General features: G+C 56.7%; 9 protein-coding genes across 9 annotated transcripts; 5 read left to right on the forward strand and 4 right to left on the reverse strand.

Annotated features, from left to right (window-relative positions):
• Positions 1 to 117: 117 nt before the first annotated feature.
• Positions 118 to 1,315, forward strand: D7B24_006676 (uncharacterized protein; the record flags this gene model as incomplete). Its single annotated transcript, XM_028640800.1, has 4 exons — positions 118 to 207; positions 268 to 537; positions 611 to 937; positions 1,010 to 1,315. The coding sequence occupies 4 exons, from the start codon at positions 118 to 120 to the stop codon at positions 1,313 to 1,315; spliced, it is 993 nt and encodes a 330-aa protein (XP_028498766.1).
• A 524-nt stretch (positions 1,316 to 1,839) lies between these two features.
• Positions 1,840 to 3,854, forward strand: D7B24_006677 (uncharacterized protein; the record flags this gene model as incomplete). The annotated part of the gene is made up of 5 exons (XM_028640801.1): positions 1,840 to 1,930; positions 2,003 to 2,055; positions 2,120 to 2,955; positions 3,048 to 3,078; positions 3,825 to 3,854. The coding sequence occupies 5 exons, from the start codon at positions 1,840 to 1,842 to the stop codon at positions 3,852 to 3,854; spliced, it is 1,041 nt and encodes a 346-aa protein (XP_028498767.1).
• Positions 3,855 to 5,912: 2,058 nt separating this feature from the next.
• D7B24_006678 (uncharacterized protein) lies at positions 5,913 to 7,069 on the forward strand (the record flags this gene model as incomplete). The annotated part of the gene is made up of 4 exons (XM_028640802.1): positions 5,913 to 6,044; positions 6,110 to 6,453; positions 6,506 to 6,633; positions 6,684 to 7,069. The coding sequence occupies 4 exons, from the start codon at positions 5,913 to 5,915 to the stop codon at positions 7,067 to 7,069; spliced, it is 990 nt and encodes a 329-aa protein (XP_028498768.1).
• Positions 7,070 to 7,265: 196 nt separating this feature from the next.
• On the reverse strand, positions 7,266 to 9,202 carry D7B24_006679 (uncharacterized protein; the record flags this gene model as incomplete). Its single annotated transcript, XM_028640803.1, has 3 exons — positions 7,266 to 8,671; positions 8,724 to 9,009; positions 9,062 to 9,202. The coding sequence occupies 3 exons, from the start codon at positions 9,200 to 9,202 to the stop codon at positions 7,266 to 7,268; spliced, it is 1,833 nt and encodes a 610-aa protein (XP_028498769.1).
• A 1,198-nt stretch (positions 9,203 to 10,400) lies between these two features.
• Positions 10,401 to 11,674, reverse strand: D7B24_006680 (uncharacterized protein; the record flags this gene model as incomplete). Its single annotated transcript, XM_028640804.1, has 2 exons — positions 10,401 to 11,515; positions 11,590 to 11,674. 2 exons carry the CDS (start codon positions 11,672 to 11,674, stop codon positions 10,401 to 10,403), a joined length of 1,200 nt encoding a protein of 399 aa, XP_028498770.1.
• Positions 11,675 to 12,470: 796 nt separating this feature from the next.
• D7B24_006681 (uncharacterized protein) lies at positions 12,471 to 13,447 on the reverse strand (the record flags this gene model as incomplete). The annotated part of the gene is made up of 2 exons (XM_028640805.1): positions 12,471 to 13,369; positions 13,432 to 13,447. The coding sequence occupies 2 exons, from the start codon at positions 13,445 to 13,447 to the stop codon at positions 12,471 to 12,473; spliced, it is 915 nt and encodes a 304-aa protein (XP_028498771.1).
• A 2,623-nt stretch (positions 13,448 to 16,070) lies between these two features.
• On the forward strand, positions 16,071 to 17,156 carry D7B24_006682 (uncharacterized protein; the record flags this gene model as incomplete). Its single annotated transcript, XM_028640806.1, has 1 exon — positions 16,071 to 17,156. The coding sequence occupies one exon, from the start codon at positions 16,071 to 16,073 to the stop codon at positions 17,154 to 17,156; it is 1,086 nt and encodes a 361-aa protein (XP_028498772.1).
• A 1,058-nt stretch (positions 17,157 to 18,214) lies between these two features.
• Positions 18,215 to 19,611, forward strand: D7B24_006683 (uncharacterized protein; the record flags this gene model as incomplete). The annotated part of the gene is made up of 3 exons (XM_028640807.1): positions 18,215 to 19,009; positions 19,057 to 19,256; positions 19,305 to 19,611. The coding sequence occupies 3 exons, from the start codon at positions 18,215 to 18,217 to the stop codon at positions 19,609 to 19,611; spliced, it is 1,302 nt and encodes a 433-aa protein (XP_028498773.1).
• A 1,235-nt stretch (positions 19,612 to 20,846) lies between these two features.
• Positions 20,847 to 22,946, reverse strand: D7B24_006684 (uncharacterized protein; the record flags this gene model as incomplete). The annotated part of the gene is made up of 1 exon (XM_028640808.1): positions 20,847 to 22,946. One exon carries the CDS (start codon positions 22,944 to 22,946, stop codon positions 20,847 to 20,849), a length of 2,100 nt encoding a protein of 699 aa, XP_028498774.1.
• Positions 22,947 to 25,112: the final 2,166 nt, after the last annotated feature.

Consider the following 25,112-nt stretch of genomic DNA (forward strand, 5'->3'; position numbering starts at 1 on the left):
GCTAGCTGTCCAATTTAAGCAGACTATATTATATCGTCGTTCCTTGCCATTTACATCGCCAATATACACACGGCACGACGTATACCATTCACTGTTCCACTCGTCGCGAATTGTAAGATGGCTGCTACGAAGGTTGCGATTCTGGGAGCCACGGGCCAGAATGGCAGCTCCATCGTTACTGGTCTGCTTTCCGCAAGCCACAACTTCGTAAGTTGTCCACCGCAATTGCTCGTAGGAAACTATCGCTTAAATGGTCGCCGAGTGCAGGATATCACGGCCCTTGTACGGCCCTCTTCGTTGAAGAAGAAGAAAGTACTGGACCTCGAGAAACGAGGCGTCAAAATAGCATCCTTCGATATCGACGGTCCTGAGGACGCCACAGTATCACAGCTCCAGGGCCTTGATGTCCTCATCGTGTGCTGCATCCTCAACGAGGTGCCTCTGATTGATGCAGCTAAGAAGGCAGGAGTAAAGCGCTACGTCCCATGCTTTTATGCTACGGTGATGCCTCGGGGCGTCCAGACATTACGTGACAACGTAAGTGGCCATGGTCGTTGCAATTACTACCATTGTTTCGCACGCCAGGCTGACTCCTGATGCGTCCATACAGAAGGAAGCCTTTATCGACCATATCCAGCGCGTGCACCTGCCCTACACTGTCATCGATGTCGGCTGGTGGTATCAGATCAGCCTCCCGCGCATTCCATCGGGTCGACTAGACCGCAATCTTTTCCTCTACAACACTGCGATCGGCGGCGATGGCAACGTTCCTTCCGCCAGAACTGATTCGAGGGATATCGGAGCATATGTCGGACGCATCATCACGGATCCTCGCACTTTGAATCACAAGGTTTTCGCGTACACAGATCTTCGCACGCAGAACGAGCTTTGGGACACTGTAGCGAAGCTCAGTGGTGAGACGATTGAAAAGAAATACGTAAGTTTATGACATTCGGAGACGCAAGGTAGGGCCTCTTCACGCACGATATCTGACATGGCTTGAACGCAGCGCACCGCCGAGGAGATTGAGGAGGGCATAGCCACAACCAAGGATGACCAGATGAAGATGATGGACTACTTCCAGTACACGTATCAAAAGTCCTACGACATCATGGGCGAAAACTCCCCCGAGTATGCTCGTTATCTTGGCTACCTGATTGGGAAGGATTTGTATCCCGACTTCCAGGGCATTTCTTTTGAGGAATTTGTCCATCATACGCTGGAGCACGGTTTGGAGCCCATGTACGAAGAGTATGGAGACTTGATTGGTGCTACGAGCTCGTTCGTCTTCAAGGGCGAGGCCGCCTTGCCCTGACAGACGACGGCTGAACAAGAAGGAGACACGTCTCTGCGCTAGACTTTTCAGAACACAAATCACAAGACTTGCATTACCGGGTTTACGATCCCAAGCTCCCTACTATATGCAATCAACACGCACTGCCTGCTTCCACTTTTGTGATGCTTGAGCCTGTGCATCGAAGCTCAACCGCGGCGACTCCAACATCGTCTGTCCAATCCCATAGTCTCGCCATCTTCTAAACCCCTTATTTATCTCATCAATTCAAACTTCATGCCTCAGCAGACAGCCTACCCCGCTTATACGTTCCGCTACTGGCGTGGTGCTAAGGTGGATACCAACGGCAAGTGTACGGGCCGCCTGCAGGACACGGATAAAAGAAAAGCTCGTAGCGCGTGGGTTTGTGGCAGCGGACTTCATCACCTCAAGCATGGAGTCATTGAATGCTGCGCACAAGTGTCTACGGGTGCACATGTACATCCTTCACACCGTCCTGTCGCTCGAACTCGGCAGTGCACGACAGCTTACCCTGCGACGCCAAAATGTCGAGTGAACCCCATTCATGCTCCGACTCGCCCAATCTCGACCCTCGTAACCTTACCGACCAGATGTCTATTGATGACGCGGGGTCAAGTAAGCACCTGCGCCAAACTCAGGAATTTCCAAGAACGGAGACAGCTCAGCCCAGGGTACCTTTACCACCAGACGAAAATCTACAATACTTCATTCATGAGAAAAAGGCTATGTCTGATGCCTGCGTATGTTCTCAATCATTTTCTGAACCGAATTGCCTTTATTACGGCTTTTGGCTCACATTTCCAGTCACAACTCAATCCATGGAGCATCCACGAGCCGGGTTCCCGAGTCGGCTCGGTCGTCGCCAGTTTCAAGGAGTTCCCTGCCCTTTTCGCTCGTCGGAGCGAAACGCCCTTCCTCCATCGCCATCTATATCGCGCCCACACCCCGCATGCGATACTCACCGTCTACTCAGCCGTTACAACGTACGCTAACTGTACGGACGCCAACCGAAGTTGGGCCATGCGCGTGCTCTGTGAGGCCGCTGATGAGCTAACGCGCCCGCCGCGTCACAGCCAGGGGAACGGAAAAGAAGCTGCACAGGCTCCGAGCTCGGAGACGGCAGACCTGACACCCCTCGACAAGCTCGCTCGCACCCAAGCGCTTCTCATTTACCAGCAAATCCGCATATTCGATGGTGACATTGGCCTGCGAGAGCAAGCAGAGCGTGATATTGGAACTCTTGAGGCGTGGCTAGAAGATCTTGAGACGTACCGCGATAACCTTGCCGAGTTGTGGCTGCTCGAAGAGAGTATGTTACGGAATAGGCCACCCCAGTCCTGGGAGAAGTGGATCTTCGCTGAGTGTGTGCGACGAACTATCTGGCTCGGGTACGGGTTTATAGGTCTCGTGGCCATGCTTAAGACGGTGGGAATAGGGGGCACACCACTTCCCGGACGTTTTGCGGCTGTACACCGGTGGACTGCGTCCAAACATTTGTGGGAAGCCGATTCGTCTCCTGCGTTTATGAAGGCGTGGCGAGAGGAGAAGCAGTATATTGTGCAAAACCTCTCCATCCAGAGGCTTCCTGGCTCTATCAAAGCTACCGACACAGACCACATGATCAAGCTTTTACTTGCGTGGTAAGTTCGCATCAAAACGACTCTCCCGTTGCTGTTTTTGCAGGACTACTGGCGTCGAGAATGCTTTGTTGTATCTACTAAATGAACTCTAGGTTGTTGGGCCCTGATGAGATGGAACAGTGGGTCAGTACGGGCGGAACTCTTGGTGAAGCTTGGAGATGATCGAGCTTCTGCGGCAGAAAGCGCTGCATCCGCACTGCTGCAGATGTAAACCCGCCACTAACTGATGGGTATATGGTCTAAGCCATGTGAAAGCTGCTTCTAGGTAAATACGCAGCTCCTTCCTTGACATATTCATGACTACAAAGCTTATGTGCCAAAGTAGCATCTATGTTATTGCTTGATTTGGAGCAGAGTGAAGAAATCTTCCTCGCGTGGTCCACAGGCAATAGAATATAAGTGGGGGGTCGGAATACATCTGAATATTGGCCCTCCGCAGCTTGGAAGGCCATCCGCGGTCCTCATGTATACGTTCTAATAGCCCTTAGCCCCCCTGGCTGACCCCCTAATTGGTAGCTCCGCGGGGCCACCTGAAAATCTATGTATGGTACTGCTGTTTGAGGTCCCCCGCCGATGCCTCTTACCAGTTGAAGCTGGTTTGCATGGGGTTTCGGGCTTTATAAATAGCGAACCGCTCAAAAACCATCGCGCCACATCCGGCTATCTGGTGCAAAATCACGTTTTCTCATTTGCCGCGCGTCTTGTTACAGTCTTACTGTTCTAGATGAAAAGATACGCCTCAGCTCGGGAGAAGTCTTCCTACAAGTCGTTTACGCGGATCCCCACGAGAGCCGGGTCATGCTAATTGAACCTCGGCTTATTTAATTCCCTCCTGTTAACTGACGATTTGTTCGACGGTTGTTCTCCAGGTGTTAGAGGTAGACGCGCCGGAGACATAAGAAGAAGACTCAGGTAGGCACACAAGCTGGCAATGATAGCGGTTGACATTGACCAAGTTATACATAGTTCGGCTCGAAATAGGCAAAAAACCATGATTCATAGGAAACTGCATGCGAAAGGCGGGGAAATCTGTAAGGCATGGTACGAAAAGCGCTCCAGCTCGAAAGGCGCTGGAAACGTTGCGAGGGTTGTCACCAGCTACGGCAGGATAATTTATCCTATAAACTGTTGTCGCCGTAGCATTGAACGTCTTGAACGCCCCATTGAACGCACATGATGACTTCGGTTTGTAGGAGACTCTTAAATCGTAATATGGAACAAGGCTTCGAGAGGCATGCTTGGTTGGAAGCCTCGTGGAGATTGATTCCTACCAATCGATCTCATGACGACATGTTTTGCGTCATCAATTACGCCCAGACACTGTTTAGGGTTTGGATTCTACGCCTTCGGCTAAGAACGACCTGTAACGCCGGCGACAAGATGTTCAGCTGAAGCAGAGCGAGTATTCCATACCGCAGTAACAGTTAGTCCTGCTCTACGCAATGGAGACCGATTTAGAAGGTATTCCTTGCGGAAACTATGTTGCTTGCTGTGTCCTGTTGAGACTAAATACAGTAGCCATGGCGCAGGCCATGAGGAGTGCCATACGGCATGCCAAAGTTACAATGCCATGAACCCTTGCTCTCAATCACCTCCTAATATGACCTGCATCTCCTAATTCGTCTTTGTCAGGCTGTCTTCCAGTTGACGTGATTTCCAATATCTATAAAACCAGATGCAAGCTGTCATTGCCGGGTTCCAGAACAAGTAATCAAAAATCTTCTCTAGAGCAGGCTTGACTGACTGTCTGCCATCACATATATTAGCCACACCCGATTGGTAGTTCAGAGCGACCATAGTGCCTACTTCCATTCGCTTATCGCAATAGCACCAAATTGACAGGCTGCTTCAGTCCTCGTCATGGCACGGCATCTTACCGAGACTCACACAGTCATCGCAAGTACAACTGCATCTTGGGCACGACCGAGCACAAGAACAGGCGTTGGGGAGATGCGCGCAAGCCTGGCGGATCCGCAACCCCCAGACAGGTTTGTCAGAGACAGCGATGGCTAACAAGGGGCAAAACATGATGACAGTGCCGGTGGAAATCTTCGTCGTTGTTGAAGTATCATATGGTGCTGAAATACGAGGCGCTGGCTTGAGAAATAATTGAGATTGGTTATCATAAGTGTCGTAACTTCTCCTCAGATAGGTGGTAATTTTATATCGGCTCATGTATAGTGAATTTTCTCAATGTGCCGTCTGCGATGCTTCTTGTCGTGGGGTCTTGTCTTGGGCTACCGCTCGCTTGCAGCCAAGCTCTGGACATGTGCCGTGCTTGCACGCGTGTTGACAATAAAATCTTGGTGTCTAAATGACCGAACACGTTGACACCACAGTCAAAATTCAATGTAAATGAGAAAACATAACCCTCATATCGTTCAGCCCCAGATCCTGACCGGAGCCGTTCTTCTGCCTTTAAGCTTGGTTAAATCACTGGCGGGCCGCTCATCGACTCAACTGGCTCGAGGCACACACCACAGAGAGTTTCACGCAGCAGCGTTGCATCGCATCAACAGCTACCAAGAGCGACGCCCACGTGCACGACAAAGGGGCGTCGATTGGACGCGCCAGTGCTCCGATCCCCCAGCAAGCTCAGTGGCCTTAGTGCCTTGGCGCTCCGGCCCCTCGACGAAAGGCCGACCGATGTTCGACGGCAGAGAGAGCACACGTGCTGCGTCATGGGCTTGCCATTCAACCACGGCCGCAATTGATTGATCGACGCCTGCAGGTACCGTGGGCGGTGGCGGGGGTTTGGGTCAGCGCTCATCTCCAGCGTGCCATGGCGTCGTTGAGAGGTGGTCGACACGGGCACGAGGCGCGAAATGACGGCGGAGGGGGAGATCTTGGCTTGGGATGTTGCTATTGCTATAAGGCTGACGGTCCTTTGGCGATTCGCTTCTTTTGAGGATGTCTTTGCAGCCTCACGTTTGAAGACAGTATTAATCGCCGACAAAATGGTCGCCAGATTCCTCGCCCAGGCCTTGCTGCCAGCCCTTGCTGTTGCCGGTACAATTCAGCGTCGCGACAATGGCACGTTTGACTACGATGCCCTCTCTCTGCGGACGGTCGGTGGACGCAACACACTCGTGCGTTCTCTCCTCTTGCTATTCCTCTTCTCGTCTGCAATAGAACGATACTGACGTTCGCGCAGGATTGGCGCGTGTGGCTTGAGAAAGACGGCCATCCCATCTCGTTCTGGCACGACGTCCCCTTGTACCCGGACGAGGACAATAAGCAGGTCGTCAACTTTGTCGTCGAGATTCCGCGCTGGGAGGACGCCAAGATTGAGATTCGCCGCCAGGAACCCCTGAACCCCATCTTCCACGACGAGCGCAACGGCGCGCCGCGCTTCGTTGAGAGTGTGTGGCCGCACAAGACGTATCCGTTTCTTTACGGATCCATCCCCCAGACGTGGGAGTCGCCAAATTTTGAGCATGATTTCACGGGCGAGAAGGGTGATAATGACCCCATTGATCTATTCGACATTGGCCTCGAGTACGTGCTATCGGTCTTTCACCACTTTCACGATTTGGTACTGACAAGACAGCATCGGTTATGTCGGACAAGTCAAGCAGGTGAAGCTGCTCGGTGGGCTTGCGCCCAACGACGGGGGTGAGACGGACTGGAAGATGCTCGCCATTGACGTCAATGACCCCATTGCGCCCCTCGTCGACAGTAAGTAAGCGAGCCAGCCTCGTCCTGGCAGTCGATCTAACGCGCTGCAGACTACCTCGACGTCGAGAAATACCGCCCAGGCACCATCCAGGCCTTCCGCGACTGGTTCACCTACTACAAAGTCGCCCGCGGCGGCGACGTTATCCCCATCATCGGCGAGACGTACCAGAACGCCACGTTCGCGACGGCTGTCGTCGAAAAGGGCCACGAGTACTGGCGCGACCTTATCTCGGGCGCCGTTGACTCGAACAGCATCAACTACAACCAGACGAGCCGGCCTGATATTAAGGGGAGCTACGTCGGTTCGTGCTCGGCAACGCTGCAGCTGGGCATCCCTTCCAAATCGGAGGAGAAGCCAGCAGCGGCGAAGCCTACGCAGTATGAGCACTGGTATTACCTCGATGAGGATTTCGCGTTGATTGAGGTGCCTGTGTAGGTCGATAATAGATAAAAATAAGAGCGTGCTTTTACCTTTTCGATTTCGGAACTACGAAACGGAAATACTTAGTGTCAAACCCAGAGATTCAGGCCGAATTTTGAATCCGTTGACATGAATTGGCATCACAACATGCAGAGTACAAGGTTGGCAGGTATGTGGTTCTTCTCAGCCCTCACAAGACTAGGACTATTCCCTACGAACTCGGCTCCAGCATGATGTAGTCCTTAATGACAGCTGAGCCATTGCGGAGTGCGGCAATCTGCCTCGCGCTGCACGTGCTCGTGTCCAAAATATAGCAGTAGTCAGGATACTGCTCCGGCACCTCATTCTTGACACCTAACACATCCGCTGGGCCTGACGTCGAGTAATCATCCTTCACCGCCGTGTCGACGCGCCCCGTCGCCAGATCACGGTTGAACAAGGCGCGCATGAAGATGCGGTACGCCGCCTCGGGCTGGTACGCCGGCACGGCGTGGCCGGCCTGGTAGACGCGCGCAAACGACAGGTTGCCGTGCTGGCGAATCTGGCCGGCAATCTTGGGCGAGGCGCAGCTCGTGCGCAGCGGCGCGTAGCCGGCGTCGGCAAAGGCGTCGCTCTGGCTCCAGGGGATGGCCAGCGATGCTGCCTCGCCGCCGATCCAGTTGCAGGCAAAGTCGCGGTCGCCGTACATCAGCGAAACCTTGACGCCGTCGTCGAGCAGCTCGCCGAGGTCCTCGATCCAGCCGGGGCGCGGGTAGTCGCCGATGCCGCGGTAGGCGTTGGCGACGGCGCTGCTCGAGCCGGTCCAGTTCAGGGGCACGCCGAGGGCGGCCTGCACGTGCGGTTGGTTGAGGTAGGCGGCGTAGTAGGGGTCCGGGAACAGTGTCGGGTCGACCTGCGTGACGTCGTAGTAGTCACGGCCCGACTGCTGGATGTACGGGTCGCGGATGTAGCGTGAGCAGAACGTCTCGGCCGCCTGGCAGACGCGGTTGACGTTGGCGTTGATGCCGAGGTTCTCCGGGTCGTCGAGGCGCGCGAGACGTTGGCACTCGTCAATCTGGTCGGCGCAGCCGCCGGGGCGCTCAAAGGCGTCAATCATGCCGAGGTACGTCGCCTCGTCGACTGTCGCAATGCCGTACGTATTATTGTAAGCCATGGTTGCGTACGACGGCCACTGCACCTTGCGGTCGATGCATCCGTTGACGAGGAGCAGCGTGTCGAGGTTGAGAATGTAGTTCTCGCCCTCGCCGCTGTCGAGAGTGCCGTCGCGAATCTTTTCATTTTGCTCCTGGAAAAAGGCCGCCAGGGCAGGGCCGTAGCGACCGCCGTACGACTGGGTAGCGATGCTGATGCGGTCGTCGTTGGGGTGGTAGCCGGGGAACTCCTGAAACCAGACCTGAGCAAAGTGCCACAGAGAGATGGCACCGTTGCGGCTGCCTTGAGAGGTGGCATCACGGTTGTTGCTTGGGTACGTGCCAACGTGGAAGGTTACGTTCTGCTCGGGAATCGGGGCACCAGGAGGGAGGGTCTGCACGCTGCCGAGTAGGTTCCTCGTGACGTTCCTGAGGGTGTCATACGAGAAGCCCACCTGCACAGGCTGGTCGATGTAGAGCATATTGACTGGACGAACGTCAGTCGGATAGCTGCCAAAGCGAACAGCTTCATAACCTACCCTCGTTGTTCCACGACCAAGGGTTGAGCCTTGTCGTGTTGGAGTCTGGGTTAACGAAGCAAGGGCCATTCTCATAGAGGAGGCCGCCCATGGACGAGCTGCCAGGGCCACCGTTCATCCAGATGGAGAGTGGCGCATTTTCGGGATCCTTGCGGGCTTCGAAGAACCAGAAGAAGGTGTTGACGGGATAGGTCTGCTCCTGGCCAAGGCCGTCAATGTGACCTGGGGGCAGATGGATGTAGCCCGAGTACGACTTGACCCCAGGGGTTGTCTCGCAGATGCCGGGCTTTGGCGTGTCAGTGAATTTTTAAATAGCTGATTTGTCATTGAAGGCTCACCTCCTTGAAGCTGATAGTGATGTTCTCGTTGAACTTGGACTTGAGCACAGTGAGGCCTTCGGGTGTAGGAGGGAATTGGGCGACGACGGGAGCAATGAGAGCTCCAGCGACCGCGAGGACAGACTTGAACGATGGTGCCATGATCTCGATCAATTGCCACTGTTCAAGATGAACAAGTCCAACCAACAGAGTGGTAGAAATACTAACTATTCTGTCCTTCCGAATTGACCACCACGCTCAAGAGGGGAAGGCTCAGGACGACACACATCTTCACTGACTGACCGGGCGGCTCCTTAATAAGACATTCATTCCAAGTCGTGCTTCGAGATGCTTGGTCATTTGCGGTTTTAACCGCCGCCGAGCAGATTTCTACTGCAGCTTGCTCCTCGGTGTACTACCTTCCCTATTCGGACTGCATGGTCGATCATCGTGATCTCTTATCGGCAGGTGTGGCACGTTCCCTTGCATGGAGGGTGCTTCACCTGGATGATTTGCACATTTGAAATTCTGAGGATGCTTGTGTTTTTCAAGATGCGATTGTCGCTTCCAATAATGAACGCCTCTGTGTGAAACTGGTGTCAATAATCGCCGAGGCTGAACCTACTCGAGTTGCCCAAACATGATGGCCAAGAATGATAATTCTCTTGATAGAGCATCTCAGGATGCAGTGCTATTTTACCTCACGTTTTTGACATTGTCTACTCTTGTAGGCAAATCATAGTCTCAACGCTTTTCGGAAGGTGTCTAATCGATGAACCGCTGTGAGCGGGGAAGACATGCGGCCGAAGAGGGGCAGAGTCCGGCTCAACGCGGGGTCATGAACCGGGGTCTCCCGGATCGTTTCGAACCGAGGCCGAAAACCTGAGCACCGCTGTGACCCAAGGCTGGCCGTATGTCAGAGCGTTGTTTAGAGCAGAGTGAAGGGGTCTTCCGCGGGGTCCGCAGATATATTAGAGCGTTATTTAGAGTAGAGTGAAGGGGTCTTCCGCGGGGTCCGTAGATAGATAGAATATAGGTATAGGATAGGAATACATCTGAATTCTAGCCCTCCGCAGCTTGGGGGGCTATCCGCAGCCTATATATACGTTCTCTCCGGGCCCTTAGCTCCCTAGCCAGCCCCTTAGCTTGGCAGCCCCTTAGTGGCTCCGCAGGGGTCCTGACACCGTAGGAGATACTCCGGGATCATAAGGGGATTTGAAGGGTCATCCTAGAATCCTGTGTGCCGGCAAAGTGAAGGGAACACGGTGCTCACTATGAGCACTGGAAATTGAAGAGCAGTAACAGTCTTTTCCATTATGTCTCTCAAGTCTCCAGCCTTGATACTCACATCCGTCTAGAACTACAGTCGCTTGAGAAACTCGCGGATGGCCCGCGACATATTGCCCTCATCGTAGCCCACCGCGGCATCCAGTATGGTCTGTGTATGCGCCTCCTCCACAGCTGCAACAAACACGTAATCTGCATCCGGGAACTGCGCAGGAACATCCGTGTTCCTGTCGACGACCAGATCTGCCCCCCTGAGGTGCACCTTGCCGAATGCAACGTTCGAATCCATCAGAACCTCAGCAGTCCCCGTCAAGACTATGGCCTTCCGGACGACAGGCTTGCCTGTAGTAGGCCTGAACACACTGTTCCACACTTGAGCAGAATCCGGCGCGTCTATTAAGTTTGCCCACGGCTCGTCAACATTAGGCGCAAACCCACACTTGAACAGCAACGCCGCCGGGCGGTCCAAAAAGTCCGTCGCCTCGTTCGTGTCGAATGACGCCTGATCCGTGGTCATGGCGATCCACGGCGAGATTATCACAGCGGCCGCCAGCTGGTCGCCATGTAAATTAACCGGCAGCGCGTATGGTGACGGTACGGCAATGTGCGCCAGCAGCGAGGCAATGAGGTGGCCGCCGGCACTGTCGCCCATGGCCACGACTTCCGAGGCCTTAACGCCCTCAGCGTCAAGCAGCGTCTGGAGACCGCTCGCGGCCTGGACGAGCTGCGAGGGATACGGGTGCCGTGGTGTGAGCGAGTATTCGATGAAGACAACCTGCCTTGCACTAATGGTCTTTGCCGCGCGCAGAGCCATGGGAATGTGCCCCACGACTGCGATGGGGGCCGCATAGCCGCCACCGTACGCGTAAAAAATGGTCAGGCCAGTGGCTGGGGCGCCGGCCGGCGTGATGAAGTGCAGGACGGCAGGCGGGGCTGCGAAGGGCTGAGTGCCGGCATCCGAGACTGCGACAGAGCGCAGGGAGAGGCCCTTGGCGTGACAGTACTCGCGTATGAGATCACCCGCCGATGTGCCGGACGAGCCAAAAGTCCGCTGCCTTGATGTCAGGAGAGCCGATTTGGACTGCAGGGCGGCCAAGGCGAGCCGCTGGCGCCAATGCAGGTTCTGTGCTTCTGGGGAGAGCTTGGAGCGCACTACGCCAGAGAGGAACGTGAACACGGCACGGATGTCTGCCCTGCGTTGTTAGATTTCTTCGCTTCCTCCTGAGAGTCTCCTGGATCAAGGGATTGAGAACAGTACGCACAGATGAGACGCCTGCGCCATGGCATAGTCCTTACCTCCCATGGCGTCAGCTCAACGCTGTCCGGGGGTGACGAGTCTGATGTCATGTCTGCTTGCTGGTCTCCCTCTGATCTCGGTAGCAAAATCGCACAAGACGAAGCGACTGGCAGGCGTGCAATTGGTGCTCCGACGGTGGACGCGCATAGCTTTATACTGCAGCCAACACAATCTGCGTGCCGAGGATGTGGAGAAGGCTGTTTTGAATCGCGCTAGTACCCCAGATTGAGCTTGGTATAGATCGGCGCAGGGGTCCGCCAGCGGGCCGTCGGGCGGATTCGAGGACGCGCTTTCGGCCGCTTCGACTATGAAGAGCGGAGCGGTCCCGATGAATTCGCGAGTTCTGAGCAGCGGCTTCTTTAGAGCGGCTTCTTAGTCCCCCCATACGGTCTGTGTCGTAACTTTGGGGCGGTTAGCATAGCCGGCGAGCCTCGGTCGCAACACGAGCCGATATTGATTGCTGGAGAGATGGGGGACCAGATCTGAAGTCTTCGTCTTCTGCATGACGCATAGAAGGTTTTCATGGCGCTCACGAACATGGAATAGTCGACGCCATCTGATGATGAATGGGTCTCCTGATGCTACGTACTCAAAGGCTGGTTTCTGATCTGCGGTCTACTTCCTACCAATGTTAATTACATCCCGTGTCGCCGGGCCGTCCTCGATGCGTGTTCCCCGCATGGTTTGCCAAATTCCACATTGAGGGTTCGTTTTTCTGATGTGATTTCATTTATTATGTCTTGGAATATCATCTGAACTAATCTTAACGCCTGTTGCGTATGAGATTGATAGGCAAAGGTGTCAAAGTGACAAATGCAGCATGTTGGCGCTACCAGCCTTTCCCCATCAGACCGCGATCGCCCGATTCGAATCCTCACGGGCAACCTCCTTCCTCTCAGTAGCAGTCGCGCCATCCCCAGAGACCTTCCGCCCAACGCACCGTCCAGGGTGCCATGCAGCAAATAGCATGACGGCCAGGACGACGGGCGCAAATTCCAGTACGCCAAAGTACACCTCATTCGTCTGCAGCTCCCCACCGAGACCCTCTGCTGTCTCAGCCAGACGGAAGATCGTCCTCAGGTAGACCAGGAGCGTCGCTGCGCCAAACGCCGACACGAATGCCGTCAACCCAGACGCGGCCACGGCACGGCGTGCGCGCCAGACGAAGATGCCCGAGCTCATGACGAAGCACCCCATGGCGAAGACCTGGTAGGCGAGACCCGCGAGCAGGATGTTGTTGGCGGTGGTCGGGTCGTCGCGGTTCGACTGCGAGACGCCGATGAGGGCGGCGCCGGCGACCTGGGTGATGGTGGCGATGACGTCGCTCGTGACGAAGAACCAGAGCACAAATTTGGGGGGTAGTGGTGCAAACTTGCGGCCGAGGCGGTGGATGAGGGCCGAGAGGACGGTGTAGATGCCCGCCGCGAGAAAGACGGGGGCCGTAACGATGAAGAAGTAGTTGAGGATGAAGTAGATAAGGTTGTAGGGGTTCTTCTTGGCCGAAAGGGCGCGGGGGACGTAGCCGACGACCTCGAGGACGAGACCGATGGGGAAGGTCAGGAAGTAGTACGACTTGTAGCGCAAGGACTGCCAGAGGTGTACGATGGCGAGGAGCAGGAAGAGGACGGCGGCGAGGACGGCGAGGGCGAAGGATGGGGTGTAGCCGTAGATGATGACAGGCGTGTCCCATTCACCTGTCGGTGGAGGGAAGTTGGGGTCGGTGTGGCCCTCGATGGGTCGGCCGCCTATGAAGGTTAGCTGCCTGATATGGTCGCTGTAATCTTCAAGTGCGCAAGTAAAGTATTACCATCTGAGTCGCTCATCTTCAAGACTGTATGTATGTGACGATGGTAGCTTTCGAGCTGGAAAAGGTGCCAATGGTACACCACGTAGCGGGATACGCCCTAACAGGCTGCTGCTGCTGTCTGCGCCGGACAACGTAGGTTGCGATAGAGTTGACTATCAAACGTTCTTTGAAGCCAAGCTGCCTGTGCCATGGCGGTTGCTTTAATAAAACAAGCAAGGCGTGGGGAAACGTCCCTGAGATCGAGTCGTCGGTTCAAGATCTTGCAAATGGTAATTTGCTTTGTCGATCGCCCAACAGCTCGCTCTAGGTGTCCATGTGGCTTAAGCCTAGCGAGTCCCCTGCGCGTCCAATCCACTTGGTCTTATTGGCGCCTCAGCTACGGCGTGGGTTCACCCACAGAGTCTATGACGATGCTCTCCGAGGCCCCTGTCCCCGTGCTGATGGTCCCTGTCGCCGTCCATGTGGAGGTGGGTCGAGTAGGGGTCAAGGTGCTACTCCAGACGTAGCAGCACCCTTTCCGGCATGCATCGCCTCCGTAGCGAGAGAGGATTGAGGTACGTCTAGGCTGTGATTGATACTGTACTCTCGGCGATATGTCTTTTCCATCGTCTACGGTACGCGAAGCGCGTTTGGCAATGCTTCTTTGGGTACTGCATCTCTCCCTTCACAATCTGAAGCTGCCATGGCGCTCGTACAAATTTGCTGTGAAGGCTCTTCTTGGTCCACGAGTCAAATTCCAGATTTAGATCGGGCCCGGCCCTCGGCATACTGAGAAGCCCGAGGTGCGGGAAATGAGTGGGTCCTCACGCCGACAGCACCACTCCTCCCATACGGAGCTCGCTCCGATCCTCACGGCGAGCTGACTATTCTCTCATCGTTATCATATGTTGTGGAGCGTTCACGTTGAGAGTGAACTGCTTCGTCAGTGATTCTCGTGTCATCCATGAGCCCATTTGAAGATGAACCGCCTCGTTGGTGGATAGCCATCCAGCGGAGCACCGATGGCCGAGCGCCGATGGATGTCTGTGAAATGCAAATACCGTGCCGTTATTCGAATCGGGTAAACTGCTCGCTTGCATATTCATCTTGCTTTTCAAAGTCGAGGGTGAGGACTCTCTGGATTGAAGCCCAAATGCGCCCTGGCTTTCTTTCGGGGATTTGGGGTTGTCTCACGATTTGACCGGCCTGTTGTCTGCTTCGGCTCCCGATACGAACTTACCATTCATATTCCATGGACACGTAGCCCGACTGACTTCAGACTGGTGATACGCAAGGGCTTCAATTCCGATGCTATCAAAAAGACGAGCTACGCCGCTCAGCCCTTTTTTCTGGGTATTGCCGAAAAAGCATGAGGCCATGTTGTCGTGGAAGAGGCACGCCGCCTGATATCTGGACATTGTTCAGTACTGTCTCATTCAGCAAGGAGGCCTTCCATGCCAATAGGAGGAAGACTTACAGGCTGGCGATGTCTTTCAAGAAAGCCACGTTCTCGACGTAAGCCATGTGTCCACTCGGGCGGAGCTTACTAGCCGTTGAGAGGACTAATACGTCCCTCCGACCGCCTCGCCGCCATCAGTGCTCGGTTCATTTGCTCCCGCGAGAAGCAGCATGTAACGGCTTTGATGACTTAAATAGCCGCCTCTCACTGCCCTTCCCTTGGTGTAGAGGAGCCCTTGAATCGAAACTCGTCAATGATCGTTGTAAGCAAAACGGGAACCAACTCCAGAGATGGCATTGCAAAGCTAGCAAGAAGATCAATGGATCTTCCATTTCTCATGCATTCACAGAGGGCCTCGAATCATACCCTGTCACCCTCGGCCTATCCCGTTCCTCGACGAGGTCGTACCGAGCCAGGCGTTAACGTCAGCATCTTGATGAAACATGGCTGCGCGTTCACCCGTAGGACTGCGGCTTCTTGTCAAGAAACGGAGTTCTGATCTGTCAAAAGTTCAGGTGAGTTTGGCTGTACTTGTGCTCAGTACAGCCTGGGCTGAGACTCCATGTTCGGCAGCTTGACTTTGATGATCGGGCAGGTCTAGGCTTGAGACCTCAGAACGGGTAAAGACCTTTCGGAATGGCAATGGGAAAGTGGGATCTACCCGTAAGCAAGCTTGGCGTACCTGGCCATTGAAGACGTTGCGAGGAGTTCAGTTCATGAAGCAACTGTGCGGACCAGCCGAGGCAAGCAGGATGGGCACAGAGCGCTCCTGCGCGAAAAGAATCACCACAAGACATTCAAACATAGGTACAGCTAGGGGGACGCATCTGCCACCCTGCAGCGGTTGGACCCCTGGCGCCAGGTCGCCCCTGCCGGCGGGCCTAGCAGGGATCAACAGGCACTGGAAGCGTCGCTGGAAGGTGCGCTGGGCACCCCTACCTGCCATGCGCTCCGCTGCAGCTGCCAACTGGCCTCCAAGCTTTGGAGCTCCCCACCTGAAGCTCCTTCAACCAACAGGCCTTGCCTACGTTGAAGCTTCAAGTTCCGGGAGGTTTCCTCCTCCAACAATGATCAATCCACATCATCACCGACAGTGTATCGCAACCGCCGCCAACACGACCAAAACATTTCCGAAAAATTCCATCCCGAACAATCCAGCTACAGAAGCCAAGCTCGAACAGCACCCGATTCAAATATACCCATGCCTCCTCTTCCCTCCGAAAATGACGACTCGCTCCCCCGCGTCATCACCTATTACCAGACCCATCACACTCGTGATGGCAAGCCGATATCCATCCTACCCATCCTGACCCAGCCAGGTATTGCCGTCACCCACGTCATTCTTGCTGCCATACACATCAACGACGACCCGTCGGCCATAACACTCAACGACCACGCCCCCTCCCACCCCCGTTTTCAGACCCTCTGGGCCGAGCTGCGCGTCCTCCAGGCGAGCGGCGTCAAGGTCATGAGCATGCTGGGCGGCGCTGCAAGGGGCTCCTACGCCAAACTCGACCGCGACGAGGTCACCTTCGAGACGTACTGGACACCAGTACGAGATCTCATCCGCGCGCGCGAGCTCGACGGCATCGATCTCGACGTCGAGGAGTACATGAGCATAGAGGGCATGATGCGCCTCCTCGACCGCATACGCGCTGATTTTGGACCCAAATTCCTCGTCTCCATGGCGCCTGTCGCTGCTGCTATGCTCAACCCCGAGAGGAATCTCAGCGGCTTCGACTACGAGATGCTCGAGCTCCTCAAGGGCGACCACATCAACTGGTACAACTGCCAGTTCTACAATGGGTGGGGCGACGGCAGCAACTCTTTCATGTACGAGATGATGCTTGCCAAGGGCTGGCCGCAGGAGAAGATTGTCATGGGGCTGCTGACGAGCCACGAGAACGGCAACGGCTGGGTGCCGTGGGAGTCGCTCGGCGCCGTCCTCCTCCGGCTCCGAGGCCGCTACAAGGCCTTTGGAGGCGTGATGGGCTGGGAGTACTTTAACGGGTTGCCGGATAAGGAACGGCCCTGGGAATGGTGCCGCTGGATGACGACCATGGTGCGGCCGGGCCGCGTCGCGAGAGCCACAGCCGGCATCGCAGCGGTAGCAGAAGAAACGGCAACACCAACAACCACGTTGTCTTCTGCCGCTGAGACGAGCATCGTAGCCGCAAAGGTGCAAAAGCAGTTGGTGGACGAAGCCGACCCTGACTCGCCGTCTAGCAAGGACGCACCGCTGCCTGCTTCGTTTGAATACTTTTCGGACTACGAAAGCGATGGCTGAATGGAGACACGGCCCTAGAACCCTTATCCGCGTTTCTCGATCCTGCCAAACAGAGTTTCACGGGCGTTGGCCCGAATCGAACCCGCAATTGTGACATCCCTCAGTGGGTGTGTCGGTACTACGGCCTGGACCCTTATTTGGCTTCTGCCTTGCCCGGCGGTGTGCCACCCGACAAGCATCTGTCGCCTTCGCTGGCCGCGGCCTGCGGGCGCCGTCAACCTTGTTCGCGTGGCGTCCCGACGCGCATGGAACCAATCGATCTGGAACCGGCGGCGGATGGCCAAAGGGTCACCTCGGGTGTGCTAGTGGGCAGCATGCGAACCCAAATACTACTCGAGCAATGACTTCTTCCGCGTACACAGACGCATTCTTGCCCTGCGTCTTTTTCCTCTTGGCGCCACTCGTGTGCAATTGGGCCGGCCTGGGCGTTTGCCAGATATTCGCTCGTCGTCGTCACAAATGGTACGGCGGACCTAATGCTACCCAAAAGTCCCCCGCCTCGTTGAGCTTTGCTGGTGGGTTTGGAGAGGGTTGGGTGCATCAAAAAGGAGGGGCAAAAGGGGGTCACGGACTGGATGGACGCATCTGTTGCTGACGTCTCGCCCAGAACGGCTTGGCGCAACCCACCGTGTCCACGGCTCTAGCCCGCCAACGGAGGCTTCCCGAACCATTCTTTGACACAGTCGAACCCAATACCCTGCCGTAACGACAAGGGGGGCAGGGTCGTGCACCGCCTCCCCCGCCAGAGGCTGACCTGACCTTGCATCACTGCTCAGGGTCCAGTGGCAGTCGGTCAACTTTCAGGAACCGAACAGCGTCTCGACTCGCCTTACCATCCCGCGCCAGAAAAACCATCCTTTGATCCGTCTTTTTAGGTTTTTGTCGGCCTCGTAACGTCTCATCTGTCCGTCATCCCGTCGTCGAGTTTGAACCTCCCAGCTTTAACATCGTGACGAGCCTCGCCTCACCTTGTCGCATTGCGGTTCACGGAAAGGAAAAGCTCATCAAGCTTCTCGCCACCTACACGCCAGTCGTTGGCCTGCGGCCCACTGCAGCCCATGGAGGCCTCTCGGGTTTCCGCCGCTCTCGACAATGCAACCACAGCAACACTGTCTGAGAAGCGCTCCGAGAAACACGCAGAGGAGGTGACAACGGCTCCGATCATCTACGCGGATTATCACAGCCGCAAAAACCCCTATGCCTCGCTACTTTACTTGCCCATGGAACTACAGTTTCTCATCGGCTCTCATCTCGACTATGGCGACTTGCAGAACCTACGCTGCACCAATCAGTTTTACCGTCAACTCATCGACATCAACTTTGTGCGAACATGTCTGGGCTCTCTCGCAACCGACAATTCGCTACGTTTTGTCTGCCGCAGTTGTCTGCGCTACGACGGCACCGGCCGTCGGCTGCTGTGGCCACTCGCGCCGTGTGCTCAGCCTGCGCCGTCCGACGGTGAGGTGTCAGATGACGGCGCGTCTATCGAGGCCCCGCCGGCGACTAGCATGACCTACTGCCCCGATCCCAGCGTCCCACTTGCCGCGAACTGCGCCGACTGCGCCGTCCGCCAGGGCCAGCTTTGCCCCGGCGAGTATGTCCTGACCGAGGGTGGCGAGCGTAAGGTTCGCGTGTGCCGCTGGTGCGGCTGGCCTTGCACCAATGACCCCGCGAAGGAAGAGTACTGGCCACGGTCTGCCCGTGAACTGCATCCGCGCTGCGCCCAGATTTACCAGATGGTCATGGTAGGCTACTACATTCTGGTGTGTATCCGGTCCGGCATTGCTTTCGTCACCTATATCCTTCTGTGGAGGTTATTTGCGGACAACCAAGTTGTTGTCGTGCCGAGTGTGGTAGGTCGCTTGTTGATGGTTGATTTTTCACAACTGACGTGACGCAGATGGCGTTCCTTCTCATGGGTGTCATCCTCTTTATTCTCTGGCTGCGTGGCCGTGAGGTTAGAACATATCATATCGTTGGCAGTCTTGAGTTCACCATCCTGGGTCTCGGCATCCCGCCCCTCTATGTCATGATTAGAGAGATGCAGGCCGAGTATGATGCCGGCAAGGTTGCTGCTGAAGTGTTGCTTATCATGCATCTGTAAGTCTGCTGAAGTCTGGCATCACCCGCTCGTGCTAAGCTTTGTAGCATCATCCGCTTGATCAATGTGCTGGGCAACATTGTTCTCTTCTTCGAGTATGATGTGACGAAACATCACGCGCCGGGCCTTTCACCCTTGCGACGCCATCTTATCAACCCCCTCGTCGCTGGGCTTGTATTCTGGACGTCGCCTCGCGCGTTGGAGAACTTGTGGATCGGTCGCGGGAAGCATTCTCGCCACAAGTCATTGCGCCGGGGGCTAGGCAAGTTCCTCAAGAACGCGCAGAGCGGTCTGGGCGAGTTTTGGTTGTTCCAGGGCAGAGAGCCGTCCGCTCATCCGGCGACACAGCACTGAAAGCCCGTGTTGGCTGCTTTGGTTGCGCGATGGTTGGCTATGTTGAGTTCAAGGCGCGGCGTTTGTGACGTGAGGTTTGGAAGGTTGGTTTCGGCGTTTACTGGAGTGTGTTTTCATGGTACGATATTGGATGTTTGTCGAGATGGTCCCGACATAAGGAAATGAACCTTCATGACAACCCCCCCGGTCCCTCACGCCCATGTTCTTAGCCGGTACTAACCCTTTAGTGAGAACGAGGGGGGATATTGGAATACTGGTCAGATGCACCACCCACGGAGATGAGAAAGAGACACCATCATCGATGTGTTGAAGCTCCTCTTCTCAGCTGAATGCAACATTCGCAAAGGCCTATCACCGACCATACACAGATTTATCTCCTCAGACGCTCTTCATGCAAAGCCTATCACCGTCGGTCCTAACGACTTTGTTGGACGCTGCCTCCGATACAAGCAATCTGTGTAGGATTCCGCGGCCGAAGCCGGCGCATCGGCTCTCGGAGCAGCTTTCGCCGAGAGACTGTCCATATGTCTCGTCGGCCATCAGCTCATATTCTCGCATTGGGTTGTTCGTCATGCGGGATTGCCCCGATTTGTGCGGCGAGTCATCGATGTTAGGGAGAAACCCTCGGCGGTATGATACTGCGCTCGCTGGCCGACGGCGCAGGACAGCGTCGGTGAAAGGGGAGCTGGGCCAGCGAATTGCTTTTTTCCGCTGGGGCTACGTTTGGTAATGCCCGTCAGAGGGCCCACTGTGTTCTCCACGCCGGAGAATCTCACATGCGAATCGAGCGGCTTTATGACCTTGGGTTTCGGCGATAGGTCGTGTCAGCACGGCTTTCACAAGAGAGATGGTACTCTGAAGTATTGTCTGTCGGGTCTTACAGCTACTTGTCTGTCGGACTTTGGCTCAACCGCGTCGGTCTTATGCCATCGGAGCTGCCATCGGCGGCTTTTCTGTGGTACCCCGTTCGGCAATTAGGTGCGTTGGCTGACGCGAGTCAGATTGCCGACGATGCCCTCGTGCCATTCCAAAGTATCCGGATGCTACCACAGTCACGGCACTTGACATGTCCAAATATGCGACTATCAGATTGGCAAAGCCCGGCAGATGAGTTGAGCCGCAGACGGGGGCCAGAAAGTGTCGTCGAAATCGATTCGGTTATTTCCCAACGCCAGCCGTAGGTATCATGTATCGTATATGCATGTAACAACCACCATGCTCCCGGCCCAGTCTCCTTAGCTGTCCATCCCATAGGACCAAATCTCATACAGACCGTCGCCAGCCTCCCCGAACCCTGTTCCGAATCCCCCAAATTGGGCTCCAAGCCCAGGATCAACGCTGCCCCCGACAGCGACGATATCTGCCCGTCCCACGAGCTCTCGCACCGCCGCCGCCGCCTCACCGGCACCGAACCCCTCGAGCACCTCGATCGCCCGCCAGACCGCCGCTCTCGCCCCGCCACCTACGGATCCGTCGCTGCCATATGCAGCAATGTACCCTGCGAGCGTGACTGCAGCGTTCCACGCCAGGAGCACCGGCTCCGACCACCCCATGTCAAGCGGACCCCCGCCTGCCTGCTGCAGGACGTGCGTCGCGGCAACGGCGTGGCGCGCCGCCCTCTCCGCTGGCGCGGCATCGCCTGCCGGTGGCAACAGGATGCTCGGCCGCAGCAGGGCCATGAGCAGATCGTGGTAGTGCAGATCGAGCAGCAGGCGCTGGCGCGTCAGCCACGGCGGCGCAAAGGCGGCGCAGTTTGCGCTTGGTACTCTTGGCAAGGCGAGCGATGGCGGCAGCGCGGCGCGCCAGGTCGTCAGTGGCAAGAGGTCCTCCTGTGACGGCGGCGCCGAGGGCACCGTTGGCAGCGGGCGGTGGTGCAGCCTGCGGGCGGCGAGGGCGAGGGTCACGGCGTGCAGGGTGTAGGAGAGCCGGGACGGGGCGAGGAGGTCGAGTTCTGCCGTCACGGATTCGAGAGACGGGTCGTCGGACGGCAGAGCACAAGTCGTCTGCGCGAGGTGGGTCGCGCAAGGGCGGCCTAGGCGGATGCTGAGGCGCGTGTCGAGGGCAAAGAGGCACCACCAGGCGCGGCGGTGCAGCTCGGCCTGCGGCCGCGGCAGGGTCGATGGCGGGTCAAGATGGAGGCCGAGGGCGTGGGCTGTTCGGACAGCCGAGGCGAGGGTCGCGTGGGCCGTGGTCAGGTACGACGCGTTTGCGAGGTAGACGGCTGACAGAAATTGGGACTGCAGCGTTGCGAGGCTTGGCGACTCTAATGACGTGGCGAGGATGTCTTGGGCTCGGTGGTGCAGGAAGCGGCCGGCGCTCGATGCGGGTTCTGACGAGGAGGTCTCAAACGAGGTGTCACGAGGGGTGGAGGCCACGCTGAACTGCATGCACAGGGCGAGCACAATGTCGACAAGCGCCGACGGCAGTCTCGCATCCGTCGAGTGCGATCCGGCCCAGAGCGACTTGTAATGCGCACGAAAGTCCGCCTCATCGAGCACTGGGTGAATGGTGTGCCACGAGCGCCAATACAGGTCGAGGAAGTAGACCTCCTGGGCGCCAGTCAGGTTGCGACCAGACATTGGGCTGCGATAGTGCTGCTGTTGCGAAAACTGCGGCTGCTCGACGTCTGGGCCTGTGCCATTCTCGAGCATGGGCTGGAGAAAGGGTTGGGGGACTACGCTTTTGAGGTAGCTGGTGATCCGGTCGACGAAGTAATTCGTCGACGAGGGACCGTAGAACTGCGGCGCGCCGAAACCACCAGCATGCAGATGGATGTTTGGGCTTGCACTGCTGGTGGCGCCACCGCCGTGCATTCCGAGGAGCGCTGGCACCTCCCACGAGCCGCTGACCGAGCTCGGCGTCTGCGACCTCGACGGACTCCTCGTCGTCGATTCGGCGGCGTCCGATGGCCCCTTGGTCGCCTCGAGCTGGGCCTCGAGGTCCTTGACCCGCAACCGCAAGCTCTCAATCTCGCGAATGGCCCGCGGCAGGGTGCGCACCTCGCCCATCTTGCCGCTGTTGCTGCACTGGCCACCGCGCGCCTCGCAGTTGCGACACGGCTGGTTCGTGTCGCATTTGATCCGATGGATGCGGCACCAGTCGCAGGCGCGGGCGACCTGACTTCGTTTTGGCCGGAGCACGCCGGGTTGTGTGGTGGTGTTGCCGGCGCCGCCGCTGCCGGTGGCTGACGATGATCCCGTGCCGGCGCCCACCCCGGCGCCGCCACCCGGTGTTGCCGAATCGCCGCCCTGGGACGGCTGGAGATCCGCAGGCCCCGAGGAAATGAAAGTAGTCGCTGGCGAGGTGGGCTCCGAGGCGTAAAAGGTTGCGAACATGTTTTTTTTTTCTGCCCTGTAGGACCCTCCCCCGTTTCTCCGACTGCACAGTCGTAGAAGGAATTCTTACCACAGCCCCAGTAGTAGTTTTTTTTTGTATGCGTGCTTCGGCTCTGTGGCGGGTTGGGGAGGGGCAGAAAGCAGGGCCTCGGCAGAGCACAGACTCAGGTACCCGGTTGCGCGCGGCGTGGGATGGGCGTGGGGACTCGGAGTTCGGCTTGAATGTGACAGGATCTGATCAGAGAAGTCGTCTTTAAGGGGGCGCACGTTGCGCAACGCCGGGGCTGACGCTGGGGCAAGGCGTAAGGCGGCGTAAGGCGTAGTAGGTAGGGTAGGTGGGAGGGCTTGGACAGCCTTGTAGGGCGATCTGGATGGCGGACCCGGCTCAATGATAGGGTCATTGATGGGAAGAGACACACTGAGAGAGGAAGCCTGAAAGGCTGAAAGGATGGGAAAGGGTGGTGCGCGTGTCTGTCGGTATGGTTGTGTGCGAGCGTGCAGGTGTGCCGTTGCAATTGCGTTGCGCCTCCCGATCGCCTTTCGCTCCCAAGCAAGAGGGCCGGGCCAGGACAGGCGTGTTCAGGCAGACTCGGACAAAAGTGCAACGAGGACCGGATTGGAAGAGAGGAAACAGGTGGTGGGAGAGGCGCGAGCCCGGGGGTTTTCTTACCACGTCCACACCTCCGAGGGACTCGACCCGACGCCGCCCATGGTTTTTTCCCCCTTATTTTTAGGCCCTGCCGCTGTCCCAAACGTTCATGACCGCCCGCTAGGCAGCAGAATATCCCGAACCCACATTGGTGCTCTCAAGCGACAGCGACAGCAGCCCAGCAGACAGCCGCGATGCGACCAGACGCAGCGTGAGATGGCTTCCCGCGTCCCCCATTGTGGGGCTGTATCAGTAACAAGTCACGACGCAGCTCGCAGTGGTACCACTCCGTCATCAGGGAGACTACCCTGAGTTGAACGAGTGGAGAGGGAGGAAGGGGGGTGAGGGGGGTTGAAGAACAGGGCGGGGGCATGGGGCCAACGAGAGTTGCATCAACATCTCGTCGTGACGCGCATTTTAGGCATGCTGGGCACGTGTTGGCGGTTGAAAGAGAGAAAGAGAGAAAGAGAGAGAGAGGGAGAGAGGGAGAGCAAGGTGGTGACAGATGAAGCCGCATTCCAAATCCGCCAAACACAGGTATCAATCATCCAGAGAGACTCCTGACTTCGCAACCCTCTCAGCGCCTCGCATCTCACGTAAATGCCCTGAAAAAATTCTACGTACTCGATATTCGGCGACACTTTGGAGGGCAAATCTGCTTTCATTGGTTTTGGAAAGATGTCAAGTATGGTAGAACGGTTCAGAGTGAGCTCACCTCTGAGGAGTGTGGCTTTTTTTGTGTTACCCCCTTGAAGAGGTCCTCATCCGCGCATGATCCGCCATTCTTGAAGCGCGCAAGCGGCGCGAGATGCCCCCCTGCACCCCTCGTAACCAGAAGGAGTCCCGGACCTGACGCCTGATCAGGACGCCAAGGGGCGTGTGGACGAGGGGACGAGGCCAGAGGGGGGGGGGGTTGAGGGGACGCTCCTCAACTCCGGGGGGCCCCCGCGCCCACTGGACAGACAGCCGACTTGGTGCTGGGTCGCGAATTGCTGTTCGCTTACCCTTTGACAAGCCGGGGTGCCGCTTGACGCGAAGGCGGAACCCACATCACGCTGCTGGATTGTTTCCCTAAACCGGTGCCTGGAAACCCATGTGCCGTGCGACTGGAGACGGACGAATGGCCCTTTTCTTGTTCTTGAAGGTTGGGCTAAAACTTTGTTCCATTCCTAGCCGTTCCCCACTGGCCTCCTCCCCCTCCAAGAGCCGCTGCCTTCCGTTGCCGGGCTTAACGAAACCGAAACCTTGTCGCGGCGGCAGGCTGGCTCCGGAACTTGATGTTGGACCAGCATTCACTTGAAAGGTAGGTAGGGAACAATATGCAGTGATCGTGACCTGTCAAAACCGGCCGGACGGGCATCGAGTTTCCGACGTATGTTGGCTCCACACTCACTACCATGTACATGGAGGCCTCTGCTCAATGCGACCCTGGGAGGGGGGGGGGGGCGTTCGGGGTCTGGAAGCGGGCAGCATGCAGCAAAGGGGTGCTGCGTAGGGCTTCCCTTTATGAGCCGGGC

This window comes from Verticillium nonalfalfae (genome assembly GCF_003724135.2).
Source record: "Verticillium nonalfalfae strain VnAa140/NRRL 66861 chromosome Unknown scaffold_5, whole genome shotgun sequence".
Taxonomy (NCBI): Eukaryota; Fungi; Ascomycota; class Sordariomycetes; order Glomerellales; family Plectosphaerellaceae; genus Verticillium; species Verticillium nonalfalfae.